The sequence below is a fragment of the Hyla sarda genome, chromosome 8 (assembly GCF_029499605.1).
Source record: "Hyla sarda isolate aHylSar1 chromosome 8, aHylSar1.hap1, whole genome shotgun sequence".
NCBI classification, from domain to species: Eukaryota; Metazoa; Chordata; class Amphibia; order Anura; family Hylidae; genus Hyla; species Hyla sarda.
The window spans coordinates 111,349,982-111,372,465 of NC_079196.1; the positions used below are offsets into that span (position 1 = coordinate 111,349,982).

At 44.4% G+C, this 22,484-nt stretch overlaps 1 protein-coding gene across 1 annotated transcript; it reads right to left on the reverse strand.

Annotated features, from left to right (window-relative positions):
- Positions 1-20,020: 20,020 nt before the first annotated feature.
- LOC130284311 (gamma-crystallin 1-like) lies at positions 20,021-21,824 on the reverse strand. The gene is made up of 3 exons (XM_056534533.1): positions 21,700-21,824; positions 20,417-20,659; positions 20,021-20,296 (listed from the first exon to the last, which is right to left on the reverse strand). The coding sequence occupies exons 1-3, from the start codon at positions 21,709-21,711 to the stop codon at positions 20,021-20,023; spliced, it is 531 nt and encodes a 176-aa protein (XP_056390508.1). The 5' UTR covers positions 21,712-21,824.
- Positions 21,825-22,484: the final 660 nt, after the last annotated feature.

Below are 22,484 nucleotides of genomic sequence, written 5' to 3' on the forward strand. Positions count from 1 at the left end.
TAAAATTTGAATTTCCCAGACCCAGGCCCAGCAGCGGCATCAGTAAACGATATATTGCCTGAATGACACAGCCTCGAGTTGGCTGATGCACGAGTACACACCAGGGCTTCACAATCCCTAAGAAAAAACACAACAATTTTAGAAATTTTTGAAGAAGATTTTGGATAGCGGGTGCTACCGATGAGAAAATGTTAAATTCCCAGACCCAAGCCCAGCAGCGGCATCAGTAAACCCTATATTGCCTGAATGACACAGCCTGGAGTTGGCTGATGCATGAGAAGACCATTGAAATGTCTGATTTTTTAATTTGAAACTTAAATCAAACTCTGAGGGGCCCGGACCCCATCATGTGGCTACGAAGGACCAAATCCAAAAAGCCCCCACAGCAACATCAGTAAACCATATATTGCCTGAATGACACAGCCTGGAGTTGGCTGATGCACGAGTACACAGCAGGGCTTCACAATCCCTCCCAAAAAAACACAACAATTTAAGACATTTTTTAAAAATATTTTGGATAGCGGGTGCTACCTATGAGAAAATGTGAAATTCCCAGACCCAGGCCCCACAGCGGCATCAGTACACCATATATTGCCTGAATGACACAGCCTGGAGTTGGCTGATGCATGTGTACACACCAGGGCTTCACAATCCCCCCCAAAAAAACACATCAGTTTAAGAAATTTATGAAGAAGATTTTGGATAGCAGGTGCTACCTTTGAGAAAATTTGAAATTCCCAGACCCAGGCCCAGGCCCCACAGCGGCATCAGTAAACCATATATTGCCTGAATGACACAGCCTGGTGTTGGCTGATGCATGAGGAGACCATTGAAATGTCAGATATTTTTATTTTAAATTTAAATCAAACTTTGAGGGATCCGGACCCCAGCGTGTGGGTACGAAGGACCAAATCCAACAAGCCCTCACAGGGTTCATGTGGCCGTGAGATGTAGGCGCAACGTCTCCATTGCCCTGACCGGCCCTTTTTTTTTTTTTTGTACCTTTGTTTAAGAACAAGCGCATATCCAAGAGTCCAGAAGACTCTATAATGCAGGACGGTGGACCACAAAAAGACATTCTTCTCTAAAGTAATGTTTTCTGAAATAAAGAAACAGAGTTCATCCATCTCTGTATTATTTTTGACAATTTTAATTAAAAAAATCACACACAACAAGCGTTCAATGGTTTAATGGTTATTATTCTGGAAAATTCAAGTTTATTACTGAGAAAAATATCATAAAATTTGAAAAAAACTGTACCCAAGAGGGTTTAATAACCCCATACATTGCACCATAAATGTTGAAATTTTAATTAAGCATGTATGTATCTATTTCACAAATCGTAAAATTAAAGGCCCAAGCCCAGAAGCATCATGAAGGCAAGTAGTTCCTTAAAGACACAGGAGCAGTCAGGAGTAGGCATCAGCAGTACTCAAGAGGCTTTCATAACCCCTTACATTGCACGATCAATCGCGAGATCGAACAATAACAGGTGTGTTATGCCATCAGATGTCCAGGGCTGCACGCGCGCTCACTGAACGGACCAGCGTGTGTCTATCCTTCACCGACAAGTGCGGGTAACCCGCTCAACCCCATTCGTGATAGGGATCGGGGATTGCAATTATTTGCCATGAAAGAATTCCAACTAAGTGCGGGTCATAAGCTTGGGTTCATTAAATCCCTGGCCTTTGTACACAACGCCTGTCTCAAATACCGATTGAATGTTTTAGTGAGGTGCTCGGATCGGTCCCGGCGGGGTAGGCGACGACCCTGGCAGAGCGCAGAGAATTTAAAGATCATTGTTGAAATTAGCATTAAGCATATATTAGCTACTGCTAAACTTCCAAAAATTTAAGGCCCAAGGCCAGAAGCATCAGTGAGGCAAGAAGTTCCTGAAAGACACAGGATGAGTCAGGAGCAAGCATTCACAGTACCCAAAAGGGTTTCATAACTCCTTGACTAAAGATCAATGTTGAAATTTGCATTAAGCATGTATTTAGCTACTGCTAAACATCCAAAAATTAAAGGCCTAAGGCCAGATGCGTCAGTGAGGCAAGTAGTTCCTGAAAGACACAGGATTAGAGATGTCGCGAATTGTTCGCCGGCAAACGGTTCCCGGCGAACTTCCATTGTTCGCGTTCGCCTCGCCGGGTGAACATATGTGAAGTTCGATCCGTCCCCTATTCATTAACATTGCGGTAAACTTTGACCCTGTGTGTCACAGTCAGCAGATACATTACAGCCAATCACTAGCAGACCCTCCCTTCCAGACCCTCCTACCTCCTGCACGGACGCCATTTTACTTTCATTCGGCATGCTGTAGGCTTAGAGAGGAGGGAAAGTGAAGCTGCTCTTGCTGTAATAGGGAAAGCGATAGCTAGGTGGTTCATTCAGGGTCCACTACACTCTTAAACCACTAATATAACATCTGCTTTAAGGACAGCACCCAAAAAAGCCCTTTTTTAGGGCTCAAATATCAGTCCGTCTGTCTTGCAACAGCTGGAGGCACCCTGATTGGGAGGGAACCACAGGTTAAAAGGGTATTCCGGTTGAAAACTTGATTTCTTTCAAGCAGCTACAGTATTAGAAGGGCTCAAAGATCAGTCCGTGTGTTTTGCAACAGCTGGAGGCACCATGGTTGGGTAACCACTGTTTAAAAGGGGTACTCCGCTGGCAAACTCTTTTTCAGTCCAGCAACTACAGTATTAAAAGGGCTCAAACATCAGTCCGTGTGTTTAGCAACAGCTAGAGGCACCATGGTTGGGTAACCACTGTTTAAAAGGGGTACTCCGCTGGCAAACTTTTTTTCAGTCCAGCAACTACAGTATTAAAAGGGCTCAAACATCAGTCCGTGTGTTTTGCAACAGCTGGAGGCACCCTGGTTGGCTAACCACTGTTTAAAAGGGGTACTCCACTGGCAAACTTTTTTTCAGTCCAGCAACTACAGTATTAAAAGGGCTCAAACATCAGTCCGTGTGTTTTGCAACAGCTGGAGGCACCCTGGTTGGCTAACCATTGTTTAAAAGGGGCACTCCGCTGGCAAACTTTTTTTCTTTCCAGCAACTAGTGCAAATCATCTTTGGGGTGACCTTAGTGTAAATTTGAAAATAAAAATACCTTTTTTGGCTGGAAAATAAAATCAGTCACTTCACTTCACACTTGGGAGTCTTTTGGCCTTCAGGGCTCATTGTCACACTAGTGCAAATCATCTTTGGGGTGACCGTAGTGTAAATTTTGGAAAAAAACAAAACAATATTGAATAGCAGTAAGCAAGCGTATGTGTCAGGCCTACAGTGTCTACTCTGCCAACTTCTGTCAGAGCACAGTGCCACATATATCTGTTTTCACAGTAGCTTGCACGCATAGTACCACTAATTGAAAAAAAAAATGACAGGCAGAGGCAGGCCACCCCGCATCGAGGTATGCAGGTAAAAAACAGATAAACAGTGCATAAAATGTATACAAAATACATAAATAGTAAATATGTAATACCACATACCAAAATGTAATACCAGCAAAAGGAAAGAAAAGGAGAAATATAATTAGTAATGGAACAGTAGTTCCCGTCGGATATTTAATCCTGTGGGCCTGCGAGTTCCTAAAGTAAACTGCCAGAAGGCTTCTCTGTCAGCTAATTATATCCTGATGCATCCCCCTCTAATGCTGGATTTAACAAGTTCAATAGCATAAATTTTAAAACCACTGGTATTGCCCTGATGTACAGTTTGGAAATGGGCAGACGCCGCTGATCTATGTCTGCTCGATGTAGTAGTACTATCATTTAAATGCTCCAAAGCTCTGGTTTTTAAATTTCTAGTTGTGTAACCCACATACTTTAGTTGACAGAGTGAGCATTCTATGATGTACACCACATTGGTATAACTGCAGTTGATATAAGAATTTATGGTGAAAGTTTTAGTACCATTAGCAGTAGAAAAGGATTTGGTAGGTTTTGCATAATTACAGGTGCGGCATATCCTCTGTCCGCACTTGAAAAAACCTTTTTGGGCTAACCAATGGGAATTGCTGGATCTTTCACTCACAACCACACTTGGTGACAACTGATCGCCAAGTGTGGGTGCTCTTTTAGAAACTATTTGACACCCATCACTCAGTGTTGTGGTTCGTGGCTTGGGGCTGAATTGGATTTGGCTCCAACAGTGTCACGACCAGTTAAAATTTGCAGACCATGCATCTGAGATACAAAATGGCTGAGACCATGCGGGCCAGTGAATACAATATATTCACACAGACCGCAGATATTTAACTAGCTGTATCACCGGTGACCAAACGCAATCATAAACAACCCACAGACCAACCTATTTAGGAATTTTGGAAGAGTTATATCCTAATATCCAATGCACAAATTAACACTACACATCCAAACACTGGCAGAAATAAAGATGTTTAATACACAGTTGTAAACTAAACACACTCTAACTAAGAGAGAGAGAGAAGAGAAAAGATATTGCTAATACCTAGAAGTTTAAATCCGCAATGTAAGGAAACACATATACTACATTTATAGTATAAATCCTATAATTGGCTATATGGGTGGATTTTCCTTAAAAGATACAACTATACTACATGAAACACACAGAGAATATAATACTGAAATACTTAGCTTCGGGGATCCTTTACAGCAAGTATGAGCAACAAAGACAGGCATGGGAGTAGGCTGCAGTCCTTTGTTTCGGGATTCAGGCCCAAACAGAAAGTTGAATGGCCAGGTGTGTTGGTATCCAGCCCCGCAATAGAAAGAGAGCCCTTTGCCCCCTTTGAATGGGCTTTTATTTAGATGTTCTCCGCCCCCAGGTGGTCTGTCTAATGTTACAAAAGCCCCTGTAAGCATGCCTTGGAGACCCCTACTATAAAGATGATCCTCCATCTTTTCTTTTGTCTAAACTCCATGCGGCCTCCTTGGACTAGAATCACAAAATATAGCAAATAAAATGTATGTCATTTTCATGTCCATAACAGAATGATCCAGGGTTTGCACCTGAGAAGTAGCTTTGGTTGCTTTTGGGTAGGGCAATGTCAGCTTTCACTAGTGTGTCTTGTAAGTTTGTGGGGCGTCGATATGCGTCGATATGCCATAATAGAATTTTTTTGTCAGTGCCTTCCTGAAGGAGGTGCCAGTGTTTCCTAAGAATGTTGGAAACCTTGTCTGACATACGAGAATAGGAGGAGACAAAGGCTAGTCTGTTTTGTGGCTGTTTGGTTTTTGTCTGTAGAAGATTCTCTCGGGTCATGGTCATGACTTTGTGTTTGCTGTCAAGTACAAGTTTCTTGGGGTAACCCCTGTCTAGGAAGTTATGTATCATGTTGTCTAAGGATGAGTTTTCCCCTGCATCTGAGCTAAAGATCCTTTTAGCTCTGATCATTTGGCTCAGGGGCAGAGAGCGTATCATGCTACGTGGATGGTAGCTGTCAAACCGTAGCATAGTCTGTGGATTTTGTGAAAAGTTCTGATTGATTCAAGAAGTTTTGGACAATGGGGATGGTGGTGTCAAGAAAATGTATGTCTGATTTGGATGATGTAAGGGTGAATTGTAGGCCTGTGAACATGTGATTGAGGAAGGTGTGGAAGTTTGTGAGTTGGGCTTCCATGCCAATCCGTATCAGGAATATGTCGTCTATGTATCTCCACCACTTCAAGATGTGTCTGAAGTGGGGAGATACCTCGACTGACTACTTCTCCAAGTGAGTGACAAAAAGGTTTGCGTATGTGGGCACTACATTGGTCCGCATAGCGGTCCCGATCAGTTGTACCCACTATCCCCATGCCTATCATTGACACATTCCCCACCCTAGTCAAAAAAGACATTGCCAAATTAAAAGACACGACCGATCAACTCATTCACCTCAACAAGACACAAGCCCAGATATCTGCCCTTAGTGAACTGATCTATGACCACAACCTGGTGGTCAAACCCACCGAAAAGGGAGGAGCGGTTGTGGTCATGGAACGTTCACAATATCTAAGGGAAGCTGTCAGACAACTAAACAACGCTATTACATTCAGACAGCTTTCCACTGACCCTAAGTGGGAATACAGTGGGGACATCCAACAAATCATAACAACAGCACTCAACAACAAACTGATCGACAAACCATTATTCAATTACCTACAAGTACAACACCCCATCACACCAGTCCTATACCTTTTACCAAAAATACACAAAACCCTTCATAATCCACCAGGCAGACCAAATGTTTCCAGAAGAGAATCCCTCACCAAGCCACATCTCCTTCTTTCTTGACAAAATCCACAGACCCTATGTATACAATGCACGCTCCTACATCAGAGACAGGTGATTTTCTGAACAAAATCAAAGACCTACTCATTCCAGATGACACCATACTAGCCACACTTGGCATCACCAGCCTGTACACCTCAATCCCACATGAGGGAGGTGTGAAGGCGGTGAGGGCATCCATACACCATGACTTTTCTCTCGAACAAACCGACTTCATCATCACACTACTTCAGCTTGTCCTCACAACAAAAAATTACTTTTCATTCAACAACACTTACTATGTACAACTGATTGTGACCTCTATGGGGACCAATGTTGCGCCCATATATGCAAACCTTTTTGTCACTCACCTGGAGGAGGAGTCAGTCTATGTATCCCCCACATAGACACATCTTCCTGATATGGACCAGCATGGAAGCCCAAATCACAAACTTCCATACCTTCCTCAATCATATGTTCACAGGCCTACCCTTACCTCATCCAAATCAGACATACATTTTCTTGACACTACCATCCCCATTGTCCAAAACCATCTTGAATCTGACCTTTTCACAAAATCCACAGCCTGTAACTCTATGCTACGTTTTGATAGCTACCATCCACGTAGCACGATACGGTTCTGAGCCAAATGATCCGGGCTAAAAGGATCGTTAACTCAGATGCAGGGGCAAACTCAGCCTTAGACAACATAATACTTAACTTCCTAGACAGGGATTACTCCAAGAAACTTGTACTTGACAGCAAACACAAAGTCATGACCATGACCCGAGAGAATCTTCTACAGACAAAAAACAAACAGCCACAAAACAGACTAGCCTTTGTCTCCTTCTATTCTGGTATGTCAGAGAAGGTTTCCAACATTCTTAGGAAACACTGGCACCTCCTTCGGGAAGGCACTGGCAACATCCCTGAAATTAAAAATGTTCCTATTATGGCATGTAGACGCCCCACAAACTTACAAGACAAACTAGTGAAAGCTGACATTGCCCTACCCAAAAGCAATCAAAGCTACTTCTCAGGTGCAAACCATGGATCATTCCCATGCAGAACATGTGTGAATTGCATATACATGTTAAAGGGTAACATCTTCACACACCCAGTTACTGGCAAGAAATATGCCATTAAACAATATCTGACTTGTACCACCCCATATGTCATATATGTCCTACAATGCACATGCCATCTACTCTATGTTGGGGAATAGTGTTGAGCGGCATAGGCCATATTCGAATTTGCGATATTTCACGAATATATGGACGAATTCAATATTTGCGTTTTATTTTCGCATATACGAAAATTCGCGTATGCGAAAATTAGCCTATACAAAAACTTGCATATGCGAAAATTCGCATATGCAAAAATTTGCACGCCGCACGCCAGACTCACACACTAGTATTAGAGTCTTCTTTAAACCACACAAGCTGGAAGCAGAGAGGGATGATCACTGTGATGTGTACTGTGAAAAAACAAAACAAAAAAAGACGAATATTCGTTCTTACGAATAGATAGTGCTATATTCTCGAATATGCGATATTCGCGAATAAAATTCGCATTGCGAATATTCGCGAGCAACACTATTGGGGAAACCTCCTTGGAAGCCAACATAAATACATGGTCCGGAAAGGCAAAATGGTTTTACCAGTTCCAAAACATTTTATGTAATAAAAACACCAAGAAAAATACCTCAAATTCACCCTCTTTGATCATGTCCCCATACCCAAACTGGGCGGAAATCGAGTAGCAAAACTAAAAAGAAAAGAACTCTGGTGGATTTACGAGTTAAATTCACTCAAATCTGCTGGCTTAAATGTCGAGTTCATTGTCACTCATGACATATGCAATGCACGCTAATACTTTGATTACTAAATTTCCTGGCTTCTCCCCACTCCGTATAAGATTGGTTAATATTTTTTACATAAAATTTTGTTTTACCTTTATCCTTTTCTTACACTGTGTTTCTCTCTTCTTTTGCAGAAGTGGGCCAGCAGCTTATCACTCACCCTCACCATCACAACTGGCAGACCGGGCATTCTCCTCACAACTGGCATCCCTACAACACATCACAAGATCATCTATCCAGGACTGTCCTCCGCCCACACACCAAGCTCTGGCCTGACTCCCAGCAAGGTGATGACACTTCTCCAGCGACGGGTAGCACAGTAGGACTCTAGGTGGGATACCCGCGGTGACTTACCTGGAATACTCCTTAGGACACCATGGACTTGCTGCGGTTCCCGCGACACCCCGTCATTGCCTCTGTGCGTAACATTCCTGTCAGGAGATTGCAGTGCCCACTGGAGTCTACCAGTTTCCCATCACCAAGATGGCGCTTTCCTCCTCCAGAACAGGAGTGCGCATGCGCCGCTGCACATCATTCTATGTACACTCTGCACTGTATAATCACTATGATCACCAGGTATATTGCATTTTTCTGTGTTGTTTACATGTCAATTGCACTAATTAGTGGGTGGTCCTGCGTGACCTTAAATACCCTCCTCTCTCACCATTTGTTGCTTGATAATGGCAGCGTGAGGCTGCCAAAAGGTAGCTCACTATGGAGTGAATAAAGACAACACATTTTTTCACCTACGTAGAGTGCCACTGCTTCCATTTGGATATCAAGTTTGGATCTCTGACCCATATCAACAACGAGAGGGACCCGTACACCTTTCTTAGTGGAGTGCTGCTCTCTTCCTCAAGTATACATCTGAAGATCAATAGACAGATCTTTGTAAGACCTTCCATGTAGTAATGTCTAGTTATTAGGTCATCAGTCATCTTAGTTAAAAAAAAAAAATAATCCATTTATTGCAAAGTTTATAATTTGCTACTATTTAAAACATGTATTGTCTGCATCATGTCTTAACTTGCTGTGATATAATACTGGGGCAGGTCATAGATACAACTATGAGTAACATTTTAACCCCTTAAACACATTATTATTATTATTATTTTTTTTTTCCTTATCTTCCAAAAAGCTTCAAATTTTTCAAGTACAGACCCATATGAGGGCATGTTTTTTCACCACAAATTGTACTTTGTAATAACATCACTCATTTTGCCACAAAATCCACTGTATAGCCATTTTGCTAATTTTATGGACTTTTTCTTACAGCAAAAATGACATGTCGTCTTTATTCTGTTATTCCATACATATAGTATATGTTTTATTTTACCACTTTAAAAAAATTATAACTTTTTGTTTGAAAATGAGTATGCATTTAACCTGTCGGGGACCATGGGCGTATATATATGCCCTTGCATCCTGGTACTTAAGGACCAAGGGCGTACCTGTATGCCTGTGGGAATTTCGATCCCCGCCGCTACCTTGATGGGGATTGGAATGGGATGCCTCCTGAAATCATTCAGCAAACATCCCGTGCAAATGCCTGACCCCCCCATGTCGGCGATCGCCACAAATCGCAGATCAATTCAGATCGTTGATTCGTGCCGATTCCAGGCTGATCGGGTCTCTGCAGACCCGATAGCCCAGAAAATAGAGATGATCGGAGCTGTCAGAGACAGCCCCGATCATCCTAAAGGATAGGAGCGAGGTGGCAGGGGTGGCAGTCTCAGACTGAGATTGGCGAATCGCAGGGCAGGGGCGGACGTTTATTTCCCCAGCCCTGCCTGCCCCTGGATGTCGGGGCAGAGTGGGGGAAGATGGTGGCGATGTGCAGCCAGCGCCGGTTACCTGGGTTCTGTCGGACCGAGGACCAGGGACCGGCGGCTGACAGGAGGCAGCAGGCAGGTGGAGGCAGTGGCGGCGGATTCCCAGATACTGCAGTGAAGATTGCCGTAAAGTGATCTTCACTGCTGTCACAAGGAGTTTCAAAACCACAACTCCCAGCATGCCCAGACAGCCTTTGGCAGTCTGGGCATGCTGGGAGTTGTAGTTATGCAACATCTGGATGGCCACAGTTTGGAGACCACTGTCCTTCCAGATTTTGCAAAACTACAACTCTCAGCATGCCCAGACTGTCCAGACATGCTGGGAGTTGTAGTTCTGTAACATCTGGCCCTTCAGATGTTGCAGAACTACAATTCCCAGCATGCTTGGACAGTCTCAGCATGCTGGGAAATGTAGTTTTGCAACATCTGGAAGGGCACTGTTTGGACCCACCGGGTATGAAATGCACACAGCTCCTGAACATGCTTCATACAGAAGTTGGAATAGGGCATATATGCACACCTGATGTCCTTAAATGGGCACTGTAAGATACAAAATCTTTTTATATGTTGTACATCTTGGCAAAACATTAACCTCTCTAATATACTTCATGAGAAAATTTTGTTTCCTTTTTATAGAAACCATGGCTTATAAAATCATGGCTTTGTCCAAGCTGAAGTACAGGCATAGAAAAAGTCCATTAAGAGAGGGTGGGCTGGCACTCCTCTGTCTGATAGGACAGGAGAGAGTACCGAGGAGTCCTATCAGACAGGAGAGAGCACAGAGGAGTCCTATCAGACAGGAGAGAGCACAAAGGAGTACTATCAGACAGGAGAGAGCACAGAGGAGTACTATCAGACAGGAGAGAGCACAGAGGAGTACTATCAGACAGGAGAGAGCACAAAGGAGTACTATCAGACAGGAGAGAGCACAGAGGAGTGCTATCAGACAGGAGAGAGCGCAGAGGAGTCCTATCAGACAGGAGAGAGCACAGAGGAGTGCTATCAGACAGGATAGAGCACAGAGGAGTACTATCAGACAGGAGAGACCACAGAGGAGTGCTATCAGACAGGAGAGAGCACAGAGGAGTGCTATCAGACAGGAGGGAGCACAGAGGAGTGCTATCAGACAGGAGAGAGCACAGAGGAGTCCTATCAGACAGGAGAGAGCACAGAGGAGTACTATCAGACAGGAGAGAGAACAGATGAGTGCTATCAGACAGGAGAGAGCACAGAGGAGTCCTATCAGACAGGAGAGAGCACAGAGGAGTGCTATCAGACAGGAGAGAGCACAGTGATTGCAGAGTGCTTGCCCACCCTCACTTACTGGACTTTGTCCATGCCTGTGCTTCAGCTTGGACAAAGCCATGATTTTGTAAGCCATGTTTTCTATAAAAAGGAAACAACATTTTCTTATGAATTATATTAGAAAGGTTTATGTTTTGCCAAGATGTACAACATAGAAAACGTTTTTGAATCTGACAGTGCCCATTTAAGGAGTTAGTGATGCCAGTTATTTAAAGTATCTATTTATATTTATTTTATTACAGAAATACATTAACTACAATGTGTTGTCACTATTTTTTTCTAATAGATAAAAGTAGATAAAAAAGGTGCAGCATGTAGTGCATAGATTTGTTGAAGAACATAATTTACCTGACAAAAGAACAAATAAAAGAACCCCTTTGCCACCTGTATCCCACCCTCCCACAACACGACTAATCATCTAGGAATACACAGGTGTGCCTTTTATCTCTCCTTTTAAATAAAGAACATGGAGGGGCATTTACTAATCTTTTACTATGTAGTCTGGTTTTTACCCTGTTTTTTTCTACTTCATTTTTGACTATGTGCGACAAATTTACTAAACTGTTGCACGGCATTAATAAATTTGGCACACATAGGCAAAAGTGGGAAATTTACTTCATGTAGTAGAAAAAATAGTCTGTTCCTTTTTCCTGCTGTCCGAATAGGTTTGGCTGATAGGTTTCCTTCTGGATCTTTTGTTTTTGAGTTTTTTTTTAGCTTTTTTACCACATCTAAATAATTCAATAACTACAGTGGTCCCTCAAGTTACAATATTAATTGGTTCCAGGAAAACCATTGTAAGTTGAAACCATTGTATGTTGAGACCATAACTCTATGGAAACGTGGTAATTGGTTCTAAAGGCACCAAAATGTCATCCAAAATAGGAAAAAGTGACAAAGAAAAATAAGTAGATAACTGATATAGATAAAGCAAATCCTTACATATAAAAGTAATAAAGATCTGCTGGGAGCATAGGCGTGCGCACGGGGTGTGCCCAGGGAGGCATCCGAGGCCACCATGAGCAGCCCGCAGAGGACCCCCCCGTCACATTCGGGACATCCCTGTGTCCCGAAAGATCTTTTCGGGACACAAGGATGTCCCGGTTACCTTTCTACAGTGGCCCCGTGTTAACTTTCAAAACACAGGGGCCGCCGGGAAGTAGCGCACGCAGGGACGTCATTGACGTCCCGTGCGTGCGCCCATAGCAACAGAGGAGCGGAGATTCAAGGAAGAGGATGCGCGCGCCGGCCGGAATGGTAAGTGACCAACACGAGCTGGTGTGGGGGAAACTATGTGTGGGAAAATATACTGCACCTAATGTGGGGAAAACTATACTGCACCTAATGTGGGGGGAAAGTATACTGCACCTAATGTGGGGAAACTATACTGCACCTAATGTGGGGGAACTATACTGCACCTAATGTGGGGGAAAGTATACTGCACCTAATGTGGGGGAAAGTATACTGCACCTAATGTGGGGGAACTATACTGCACCTAATGTGGGGGAACTATACTGCACCTAATGTGGGGAAAACTATACTGCACCTAATGTGGGGGAAAGTATATTGCACCTAATGTGGGGGAAAGTATACTGCACCTAATGTGGGGGAAAGTATACTGCACCTAATGTGGGGGAAAGTATACTGCACCTAATGTGGGGGAAACTATACTGCACCTAATGTGGGGGAACTATACTGCACCTAATGTGGGGAGAACTATACTGCACCTAATGTGGGGGAACTATACTGCCAGCCTAATGTGGGGGAACTATACTGCACCTAATGTGGGGGAACTATACTGCACCAAATGTGGGGGAACTATACTGCACCTAATGTGGGGGAACTATACTGCACCTAATGTGGGGGAAACTGTACTGCACCTAATGTGGAAACTATACTGCACCTAATGTGGGGGAACTATACTGCACCTAATGTGGGGAGCTATACTGCACCTAATGTGGGGGAACTATACTGCACCAAATGTGGGGGAACTATACTGCACCTAATGTGGGGGAACTATACTGCACCTAATGTGGGGGAAAGTATACTGCACCTAATGTGGGGAGCTATACTGCACCTAATGTGGGGGAACTATACTGCACCTAATGTGGGGGAAAGTATACTGCACCTAATGTGGGGAGCTATACTGCACCTAATGTGGGGGAACTATACTGCACCAAATGTGGGGGAACTATACTGCACCTAATGTGGGGGAACTATACTGCACCTAATGTGGGGGAACTATACTGCACCTAATGTGGGGGAACTGTACTGCACCTAATGTGGGGGAACTGTACTGCACCTAATGTGGGGGGACTGTACTGCACCTAATGTGGGGGGACTGTACTGCACCTAATGTGGGGAAACTATACTGCACCTAATGTGGGGAAACTATACTGCACCTAATGTGGGGGAACTATACTGCACCTAATGTAGGGGAACTGTACTGCACCTAATGTAGGGGAACTGTACTGCACATAATGTGGGGAACTGTACTACACCTAATGTGGGGGAACTGTACTGCACTTAATGTAGGGGAACTGTACTGGTGCAGTACAGTTCCCCCACATTAGGTGCAGTACAGTTCCCCCGCATTAGGTGCAGTACAGTTCCCCCGCATTAGGTGCAGTACAGTTCCCCTTCATTAGGTGTAGTACAGTTCCCCCACATTAGGTGCAGTACAGTTCCCCCACATTAGGTGCAGTACAGTTCCCCCACATTAGGTGCCACCTAATGTGGGGGAACTGAACTGCACCTAATGTGGGGGAACTGTACTGCCAACCTAATGTGGGGGAACTGTACTGCCAACCTAATGTGGGGAAACTGTACTGCACCTAATGTGGGGGAACTGTACTGCACCTAATGTGGGGGAACTGTACTGCCAACCTAATGTGGGGGAACTGTACTGCCAACCTAATGTGGGGGAACTGTACTGCCAACCTAATGTGGGTGAACTGTACTGCTAACCTAATGAGGGGGAACTGTACTGCCAACCTAATGTGGGGGAACTGTACTGCCAACCTAATGTGCGGGGACTTATACTGCCAACCTAATGTGGGGGAAATATACTGCACCTAATGTGGCGGGACTTATACTGCACCTAATGTGGGGGGACTATACTGCACCTAATGTGGGGGAACTATACTAACTGTGTGTATGTGTGCGTATATATACATATATGCACGCGCGCGGCGTGAGTTTGTGCTTTAGGGTGCACACCCTAATGCAATAGGCTGCGCACGCCTATGGCTGGGAGCTGTAAATTACTGTCTATGTCAGTGTTTCCCAAGCAGGGAGCCTCCAGCTGTTGCAAAACTATAACTCCCAGCATGCCTGGACAGCCAAAGGCTGTCCGGGCATGCTGGGAGTTGTAGTTTTGCAAAAGATGGGGCCACCCTGCTTGGGAAACACTGGTCTATGTAGAGGACAGGAGCTTCTTCAGGGGTCCTGTACAGTACAGGCAATGTCCCAAACAAGTAATGGAGTCGCCCTCACCTGGTGTCCAAAAGAGCAGCTAACCCTGATACAGGTAAAGTGTACAGAACATGTAATACCAGACACCAGTCAGTGCATACACTTCAGTAATACAGGGGTTTTATCAGTGAATGCCCATTTTGATTGGTTGGTTCTTCCAGCCATTGACACGTTTTACAGATCTGGACTGTCTGTAGCATTGTATGTTGAGTCTGGTTTCAACTTACGATGGTCCAGAAAAGACCATTGTATGTTGAAACTATTGTATGTTGAGGCCATTGTAAGTTGAGGGATCACTGTAAATTGTAGTCATGGCTCAGAAGTGGTAAACGGCGTTTAGTGTGTGTGTTTATTACATTTTTTTAACACAGTTTTTTTCTCCCTAAATGTACTTACACTTTTTTTTTTTTTTGGTTACTTCTTCTACAGATCTGTGTATTCTGTGGACTCCTTCGGATTCGGTGGACTACTTCGATGACCAGCGTTTTTTTCTTTGCTTGATGTTAATAAAATGGTTAACGAGGGCTTGTGGGGGAGTGTTTTTTGTAATAATTTTTTTTTTAAACCTGTTGTGTTTTATTTTTATTTTACTTTACTAGACAGGCTTAGTAGTGGAAGCTGTCTTATAGACTGAGTCCATTACTAAGCCGGGCTTAGCGTTAGCCACAAAAACAGCTAGCGCTAACCCCCAATTATTACCCCAGTATCCAACACCACAGGGGTGCCGGGAAGAGCCGGTACCAACAGGCCCGGAGCGTCAAAAATGGCGCTCCTGGGCCTAGGCGGTAACAGGCTGGCGTTATTTAGGTTGGGGAGGGCCAGTAACAATGGTCCTCGCCCACCCTGGGAACGTCAGGCTGTTACTGTTTGGTTGGTATTTGGTTGAGAATAAAAATAGGGGGACCCTATGCGTTTTTTTAATATATTTAATTATTTATTTTAAAAAAAAAAACGCATAGGGTCCCCCCTATTTTCATTCTCAGCCAAATACCAACCAAACAGTAACAGCCTGACGTTCCCAGGGTGGGCGAGGACCATTGTTACTGGCCCTCCCCAGCCTAAATAACGCCAGCCTGTTACCGCTTAGGCCCAGGAGCGCCATTTTTGACGCTCCAGGCCTGTTGGTACCGGCTCTTCCCGGCACCCCTGTGGCGTTGGGTACCGGGGTAATAATAGGGGGTTAGCGCTAGCTGTTTTTGTGGCTAGCGCTAAGCCCAGGTTAGTAATGGACTCTGTCTATAAGACAGCTTCCACTACTAAGCCTGTCTAGTAAAGTAAGAAAAAAACACAACAGGTTTTAAAAAATTTTTATTACAAAAAACACTCCCCCACAAGCCCTCGTTAACCATTTTATTAAAATCAAACAAAGAAAAACGTTGGTCATCGAAGTAGTCCACCGAATTCGAAGGAGTCCACATGGTTAAACGGATCTGAAATGAGAAGAAAACAAAAAAAATGGGTTAGTACATTTATTATCACCTGCTCACACATCTCCCGCCCCGCACGACTACAACTGCCAGCATGCCCTTACAGTAAGGACATGCTGGGAGTTGTAGTTGTGTGGTGCAGGAGATGTGTGGGCAAGTGACAAGCTTGTCCCCTGCCCCCAGCTGCAGGACTACAACTCCCAGCATGCCCTTACAGTAAGGTGGGGCGGAGGCCGGGCACAGTGTTTCCCAACCTGGGACTTGTAGTTTTGCAACATCTGGAGGCACCCTGGTTGGGAAACACTGTTTTAGGCCAGTGTTTCCCAACCAGGGTGCCTCCAGATGTTGCAAAACTACAAGCCCCAGCATGCCTGGACAGTCAAAGGCTGTCTAGGCATGCTGGGAGTTGTAGTTTTGCAACATCTGGAGGCAACCTGGCTGGGAAACACTGGCCTAAAACAGTGTTTCCCAACCAAGGTGCCTCCAGATGTTGCAAAACTACAAGTCCCAGCATGCCTGGACAGTCAAAGGCTGTCTAGGCATGCTTGGAGTTGTAGTTTTGCAACATCTGGAGGCAACCTGGCTGGGAAACACTGGCCTAAAACTGTTTCCCAACCAGGGTGCCTCCAGATGTTGCAAAACTACAAGTCCCAGCATGCCTGGACAGTCAAAGGCTGTCTAGGCATGCTGGGAGTTGTAGTTTTGCAACATCTGGAGGCAACCTGGCTGGGAAACACTGGCCTAAAACAGTGTTTCCCAACCAGGGTGCCTCCAGATGTTGCAAAACTACAAGTCCCAGCATGCCTGGACAGTCAAAGGCTGTCTAGGCATGCTGGGAGTTGTAGTTTTGCAACATCTGGAGGCAACCTGGCTGGGAAACACTGGCCTAAAACAGTGTTTCCCAACCAGGGTGCCTCCAGATGTTGCAAAACTACAAGCCCCAGCATGCCTGGACAGTCAAAGGCTGTCTAGGCATGCTGGGAGTTGTAGTTTTGCAACATCTGGAGGCAACCTGGCTGGGAAACACTGGCCTAAAATAGTGTTTCCCAACCAAGGTGCCTCCAGATGTTGCAAAACTACAAGTCCCAGCATGCCTGGACAGTCAAAGGCTGTCTAGGCATGCTTGGAGTTGTAGTTTTGCAACATCTGGAGGCAACCTGGCTGGGAAACACTGGCCTAAAACTGTTTCCCAACCAGGGTGCCTCCAGATGTTGCAAAACTACAAGTCCCAGCATGCCTGGACAGTCAAAGGCTGTCTAGGCATGCTGGGAGTTGTAGTTTTGCAACATCTGGAGGCAACCTGGCTGGGAAACACTGGCCTAAAACAGTGTTTCCCAACCAGGGTGCCTCCAGATGTTGCAAAACTACAAGTCCCAGCATGCCTGGACAGTCAAAGGCTGTCTAGGCATGCTGGGAGTTGTAGTTTTGCAACATCTGGAGGCAACCTGGCTGGGAAACACTGGCCTAAAACAGTGTTTCCCAACCAGGGTGCCTCCAGATGTTGCAAAACTACAAGTCCCAGCATGCCTGGACAGTCAAAGGCTGTCTAGGCATGCTGGGAGTTGTAGTTTTGCAACATCTGGAGGCAACCTGGCTGGGAAACACTGGCCTAAAACAGTGTTTCCCAACCAGGGTGCCTCCAGATGTTGCAAGACTACAACTCCCAGCATGCCTAGACAGCCTTTGGCTGTCCAGGCATGCTGGGAGTTGTAGTCTTGCAACATCTGGAGGCACCCTGGTTGGGAAACACTGTTTTAGGCCAGTGTTTCCCAACTGTTTTAGGCCAGTGTTTCCCAACCAGGGTGCCTCCAGCTGTTGCTAAACTACAACTCCCAGCATGCCCGGACAGCCAAAGGCTGTCCAGGCATGCTGGGAGTTTTAGTCTTGCTGGGAGTTTTAGTCTTGCAACAACTGGAGGCACCCTGGTTGGGAAGCCTGCGCAACTTACCGGCTTCCGTAGGATCCAGCGCTGCACGACACTGCCGCGCGACACTGCCGCGCGACAGTGCCGCGCGACGATCTCGCACGACGTGAACTTCTTCGCCGGTCCCCTTCAGCTGTTTAGTTTTGCAACAGCTGGAGGACTACAGTTTACAGACCACAAACCAGTGGTCTGCAAACTGTGGCCCTCCAGCTGTTGCAAAACTACAACTCCCAGCATGCCTGGACAGCCAATGGCTGTCCAGGCATGCTGGGAGTTGTAGTCTTGCAACATCTGGAGGCACCCTGGTTGGGAAACACTGTTTTAGGCCAGTGTTTCCCAACAAGGGTGCCTCCAGCTGTTGCAAAACTACAACTCCCAGCATGCCCGGACAGCCAAAGGGTGTCCAGGCATGCTGGGAGTTGTAGTCTTGCAACATTTGGAGGCACCCTGGTTGGGAAGCTTGCGCAACTTACCGGCTTCCGTAGGATCCAGCGCTGCACGACACTGCCGCGCGACACTACCGCGCGACAGTGCCGCGCGACGATCTCCGTCAGCGATCGTCGCTTGAGCCTCGGAAGGGTAAGTGAACTTCTTCGCCGGTCCCCTTCAGCTGTTTAGTTTTGCAACAGCTGGAGGACTACAGTTTACAGACCACACACCAGTGGTCTGCAAACTGTGGCCCTCCAGCTGTTGCAAAACTACAACACCCAGCATGCCCTGACAGCCAAAGCCTATGGCTCTCAGGGCAGGAGCCCGGGCTGACATTACAGTGCAGCCGCCCGGGCTCCTCATACGGTCTCCCCGCTACCCCCCTTGTCTCCCGCCCGGGCTCCTCATACGGCCTCCCCGCTACCCCCCCCCCCCTTGTCTCCCGCCCGGGCTCCTCATACGGCCTCCCCGCTACCCCCCCCCCCCTTGTCTCCCGCCCGCGCCGCTCAGCTCCCGCTGCTACAAGACTACAACTCCCAGCGTGTCCTCACTGTAAGGCCATGCTGGGACTTGTAGTCTTGCAACAGCAGACAGATAGGAGTTGTGTGGCGCTGGTATGTCGGAGCCCGGGCGGCAGTAGCTTTTCCTGCTCCATGTTGGAGCTGGAGTAAATTTAGTCAATTTTTATGGCCGTTGCGACAGTTTATTGCGCAACTGCGACTGTCTCAGTTAATAAATTCCTGACCACTGCAAGTCAAAACTGAAAACTAGAGTAAATTAAGCGGGAATTTTTTTTTTGACTTTCTAGCTCTTGCTAGGGAAAGTCGCACAATTTATAGGGTAGGCGCAATTGCGACAATTTTGCGCCAAAAATAGTCAGAAAAAAATGACTAAACCCCTTAGTAAATGCCCCCCAATAACCTTTGCTAACTTGTGGACTGCTTTAAATGTGTTAGGCCGTGTTGAAACTCACTGAAGATTGTAAGAGTAGAAGTGTATACAAATATGAGTATGGCATGGCTCTTTCCCTAGAGTTAAAAGGTAGTGAAAATGGTTTTGACCCTGGTTTCAAATTTTTTACAATGACATCTTTGATGTTACAGTTGCACAAAAGTATTTGCAATTGTCACCAGTTAGGGATTCATATGCAAGGAACCCAAGATCCTAATATAACTCCCAAGTCACTGGTTGAGAAACGTGACCTCCTTGTGATAAAGAAATGTATATACTGTACTGTATTTTACAAATTTTACAATATATTGTAAAATAATATATATATTACATATTTTACAATATATTGAAACCCTCAGTTTATGAAAGAAAGAGTAATGAGAATGTTTTTAAACAGAGCATGGAGAAAAAAAACAGAAATATTGCTTCAAAAATTTCTTATTAGTACTTTTTTTTTTTTATAAATATACTTTCCTAATTTAAGTGGCATTTAACACTATAGTACTCCTAAAAATACTAAATCACACAAAATGTCAATTTATAGAATCCTTTAATGCAAAGTGTATTTATATGATTATTTAATACAGATTCTGGACTCGTCTGAAAGAACCAATTTTTGGATTAGATGCTCCCCAGTCACTGTATCTCCTGTACTCTCCAGGCTTCAGGTAATACTGACGTCCTTTATAGTTGGGCTCCTCATAGAACATCCAGTATCCATCATGCACTTGGCAGGAGTTGATGTCATTGTAGCGGAATTGCTCATGGACATGAGGACAGTCTTCAGTGAACTCCATCATCTGACCTTTGTAATCTTCCCTTTCATACACCTTCAGCCTGAATGGTCCTCGATGCTATACTCAGACAGAAAAGTATATTTAGTAAAATGTGTAACTGCAAAACATTGTACTAAAAAGAGAAGAATGTGAAGTTGTCTTTCCGCAGGGATAACCTTTAATAGGTACAATATTTACCTGTGGGGTTAAACGACAGGATCTGATGGAGTCATTGTAACCCATCCATTGTTGGAAGTCAGGATATTCTCCTTTTCTAAGGAAATACTGGTTTCCTCTATAGTTAGGATGTTCATACAGGATCCAGTTTCCATTCTCCACCCGGATAGAATTACAATGATTAAAGTATGAAGACAGATCAGAGGAATCAGAGTTGCACTCGTAGGAGCGACCCTGGAAGTTTCGGTCCTCGTAGAAGATTATCTAGGAATAGAATTATATATTTCTGTTTGAAATACATTTACAAACGTTGGCAGACAGTAGCAGAAAAAGTTTGTTTATTAAAGATTGTTGTGGATTCCTTAACCCCTTAAGGACTCAGCCCATTTTCACCTTAAGGACTCAAAAAAATCTTCGTTTTTACAGTTTAGTTTTTTCCCCCTCACCTTCTAAAAATCATAACACGTTCAATTTTGCAGACCCATATAAGGGCTTGTTTTTTGCATCACCAATATACTTTGAAATAGCATTACTTATTTTATAACATTATCTGCGGCAAAACAAAAACAAAAAAACGCCATCTTGCTAGTTTTTAGGGCTTCCGTTTCTACGCAGTACACTTTTCGGTAGAAATGACACTTTATCTTTATTCTGTATGTCCATACGGTTAAAGGGATACCCAACTTATGTAGGTTTTATTTATTTTACTACTTTAAAAAAATTATAACTATTTTTCCACGTACGGGGCTATGTGAGGGCTCATTTTTTTTGCACCGTGGTCTGTTGTCTTTATTGGTACCATTTTTATTTTTTGATGGAATTTTTTGATTGGTTTTTCTTAATATTTATCAATATTTATTCTGGTATATGAAGTGACCAAAAATTCGTAATTTTGGACATTTTACGTGTATGCCATCGACCATGCGGTTTAGCTAACCTTATATTTTAATAGTTCGGACATTTATGCATGCGGCAGTATCACATAAGATTTTTTTAATCACTTTTTTTTTATTAAAAAAATAGGAAAAGGGGGGTGATTCAAACTTTTTTAGGGGGGGGGCTTAATTACATGTATTCTCTTTTTCAAATACTTTTACTATGTTTTTGTAGCCCTCTGGCTATACCATGCAAACTTCTGATTGCATATACTTATCACTGCTATTCCATAGCATAGCACTGATCAGTGTTAGTGGCAATCTGCTGCTCCAGCCTGCTGAGCAGGCTTGGAGCAGTAGATCGTCGATCGGATGACCAGGAGGCAGGTGAGTACCCTCCTGTCGTTCAGTAAGGTGATTGGGACATACCGATTCTGTCATGATAGTCCCGATCAGCACGCCACAATCAATTTGATTGCGTCATCTAAAGGTTTAATGGCGAGCATCGGCCCACTCGGCAGTGCCTGGCATTAGCCATGGGTCCTGGCTGCCCGTAGCAACCCTCTGGGTTTAACCCGTTCTCCACCCGTGAGAGTACGGTTTAAACCGTTAGCGGGACTCAGGAGGTACAGGTACACCCTGAGTCCTTAAGTACCAGGATGTCATGGTGTACCTGTATACCCTGTGTCCTTAAGGGGTTAAACTGTTCAGCTGTACAAGTTACACATTTGGTATGGTATTAGCTGTTTGTATCCATAATAGCAATAATATGTTCAGCACTACTGCCAAGTACTGGTGTTTTTAAGAAAAAAAAATTATTATTTCATTTTTTTCTATCTGGAGTGCCATGGATTCAAGTTGTGAAGGAAGCCATGATCATTTATTATTTTTTTCTTTTTAAGATACTAAATTAAACTTAGTAAACTTAGTAAACTACGTTATTCTTACCTTCACCATCTTGTTTGGAGATCTGCTACAGCAGCGGTGCACTGATTCATCCTATGCACTGTGTCCTTTTATACGCCTGTTACTGCTGAGGTCTGCATTCAGTACAATATGTGCTGACCCTGATTCTGTGTACTATAGAAAATGTATAGGTCTTTTGTCTACTTTTGTGTGTGGTACCAATATTTCAAAACTTTTTTTATTTTGTAATGATGTCTGTTAAACTATAGGCTATGCCATACATTACATATTACAATGACCATAGGATT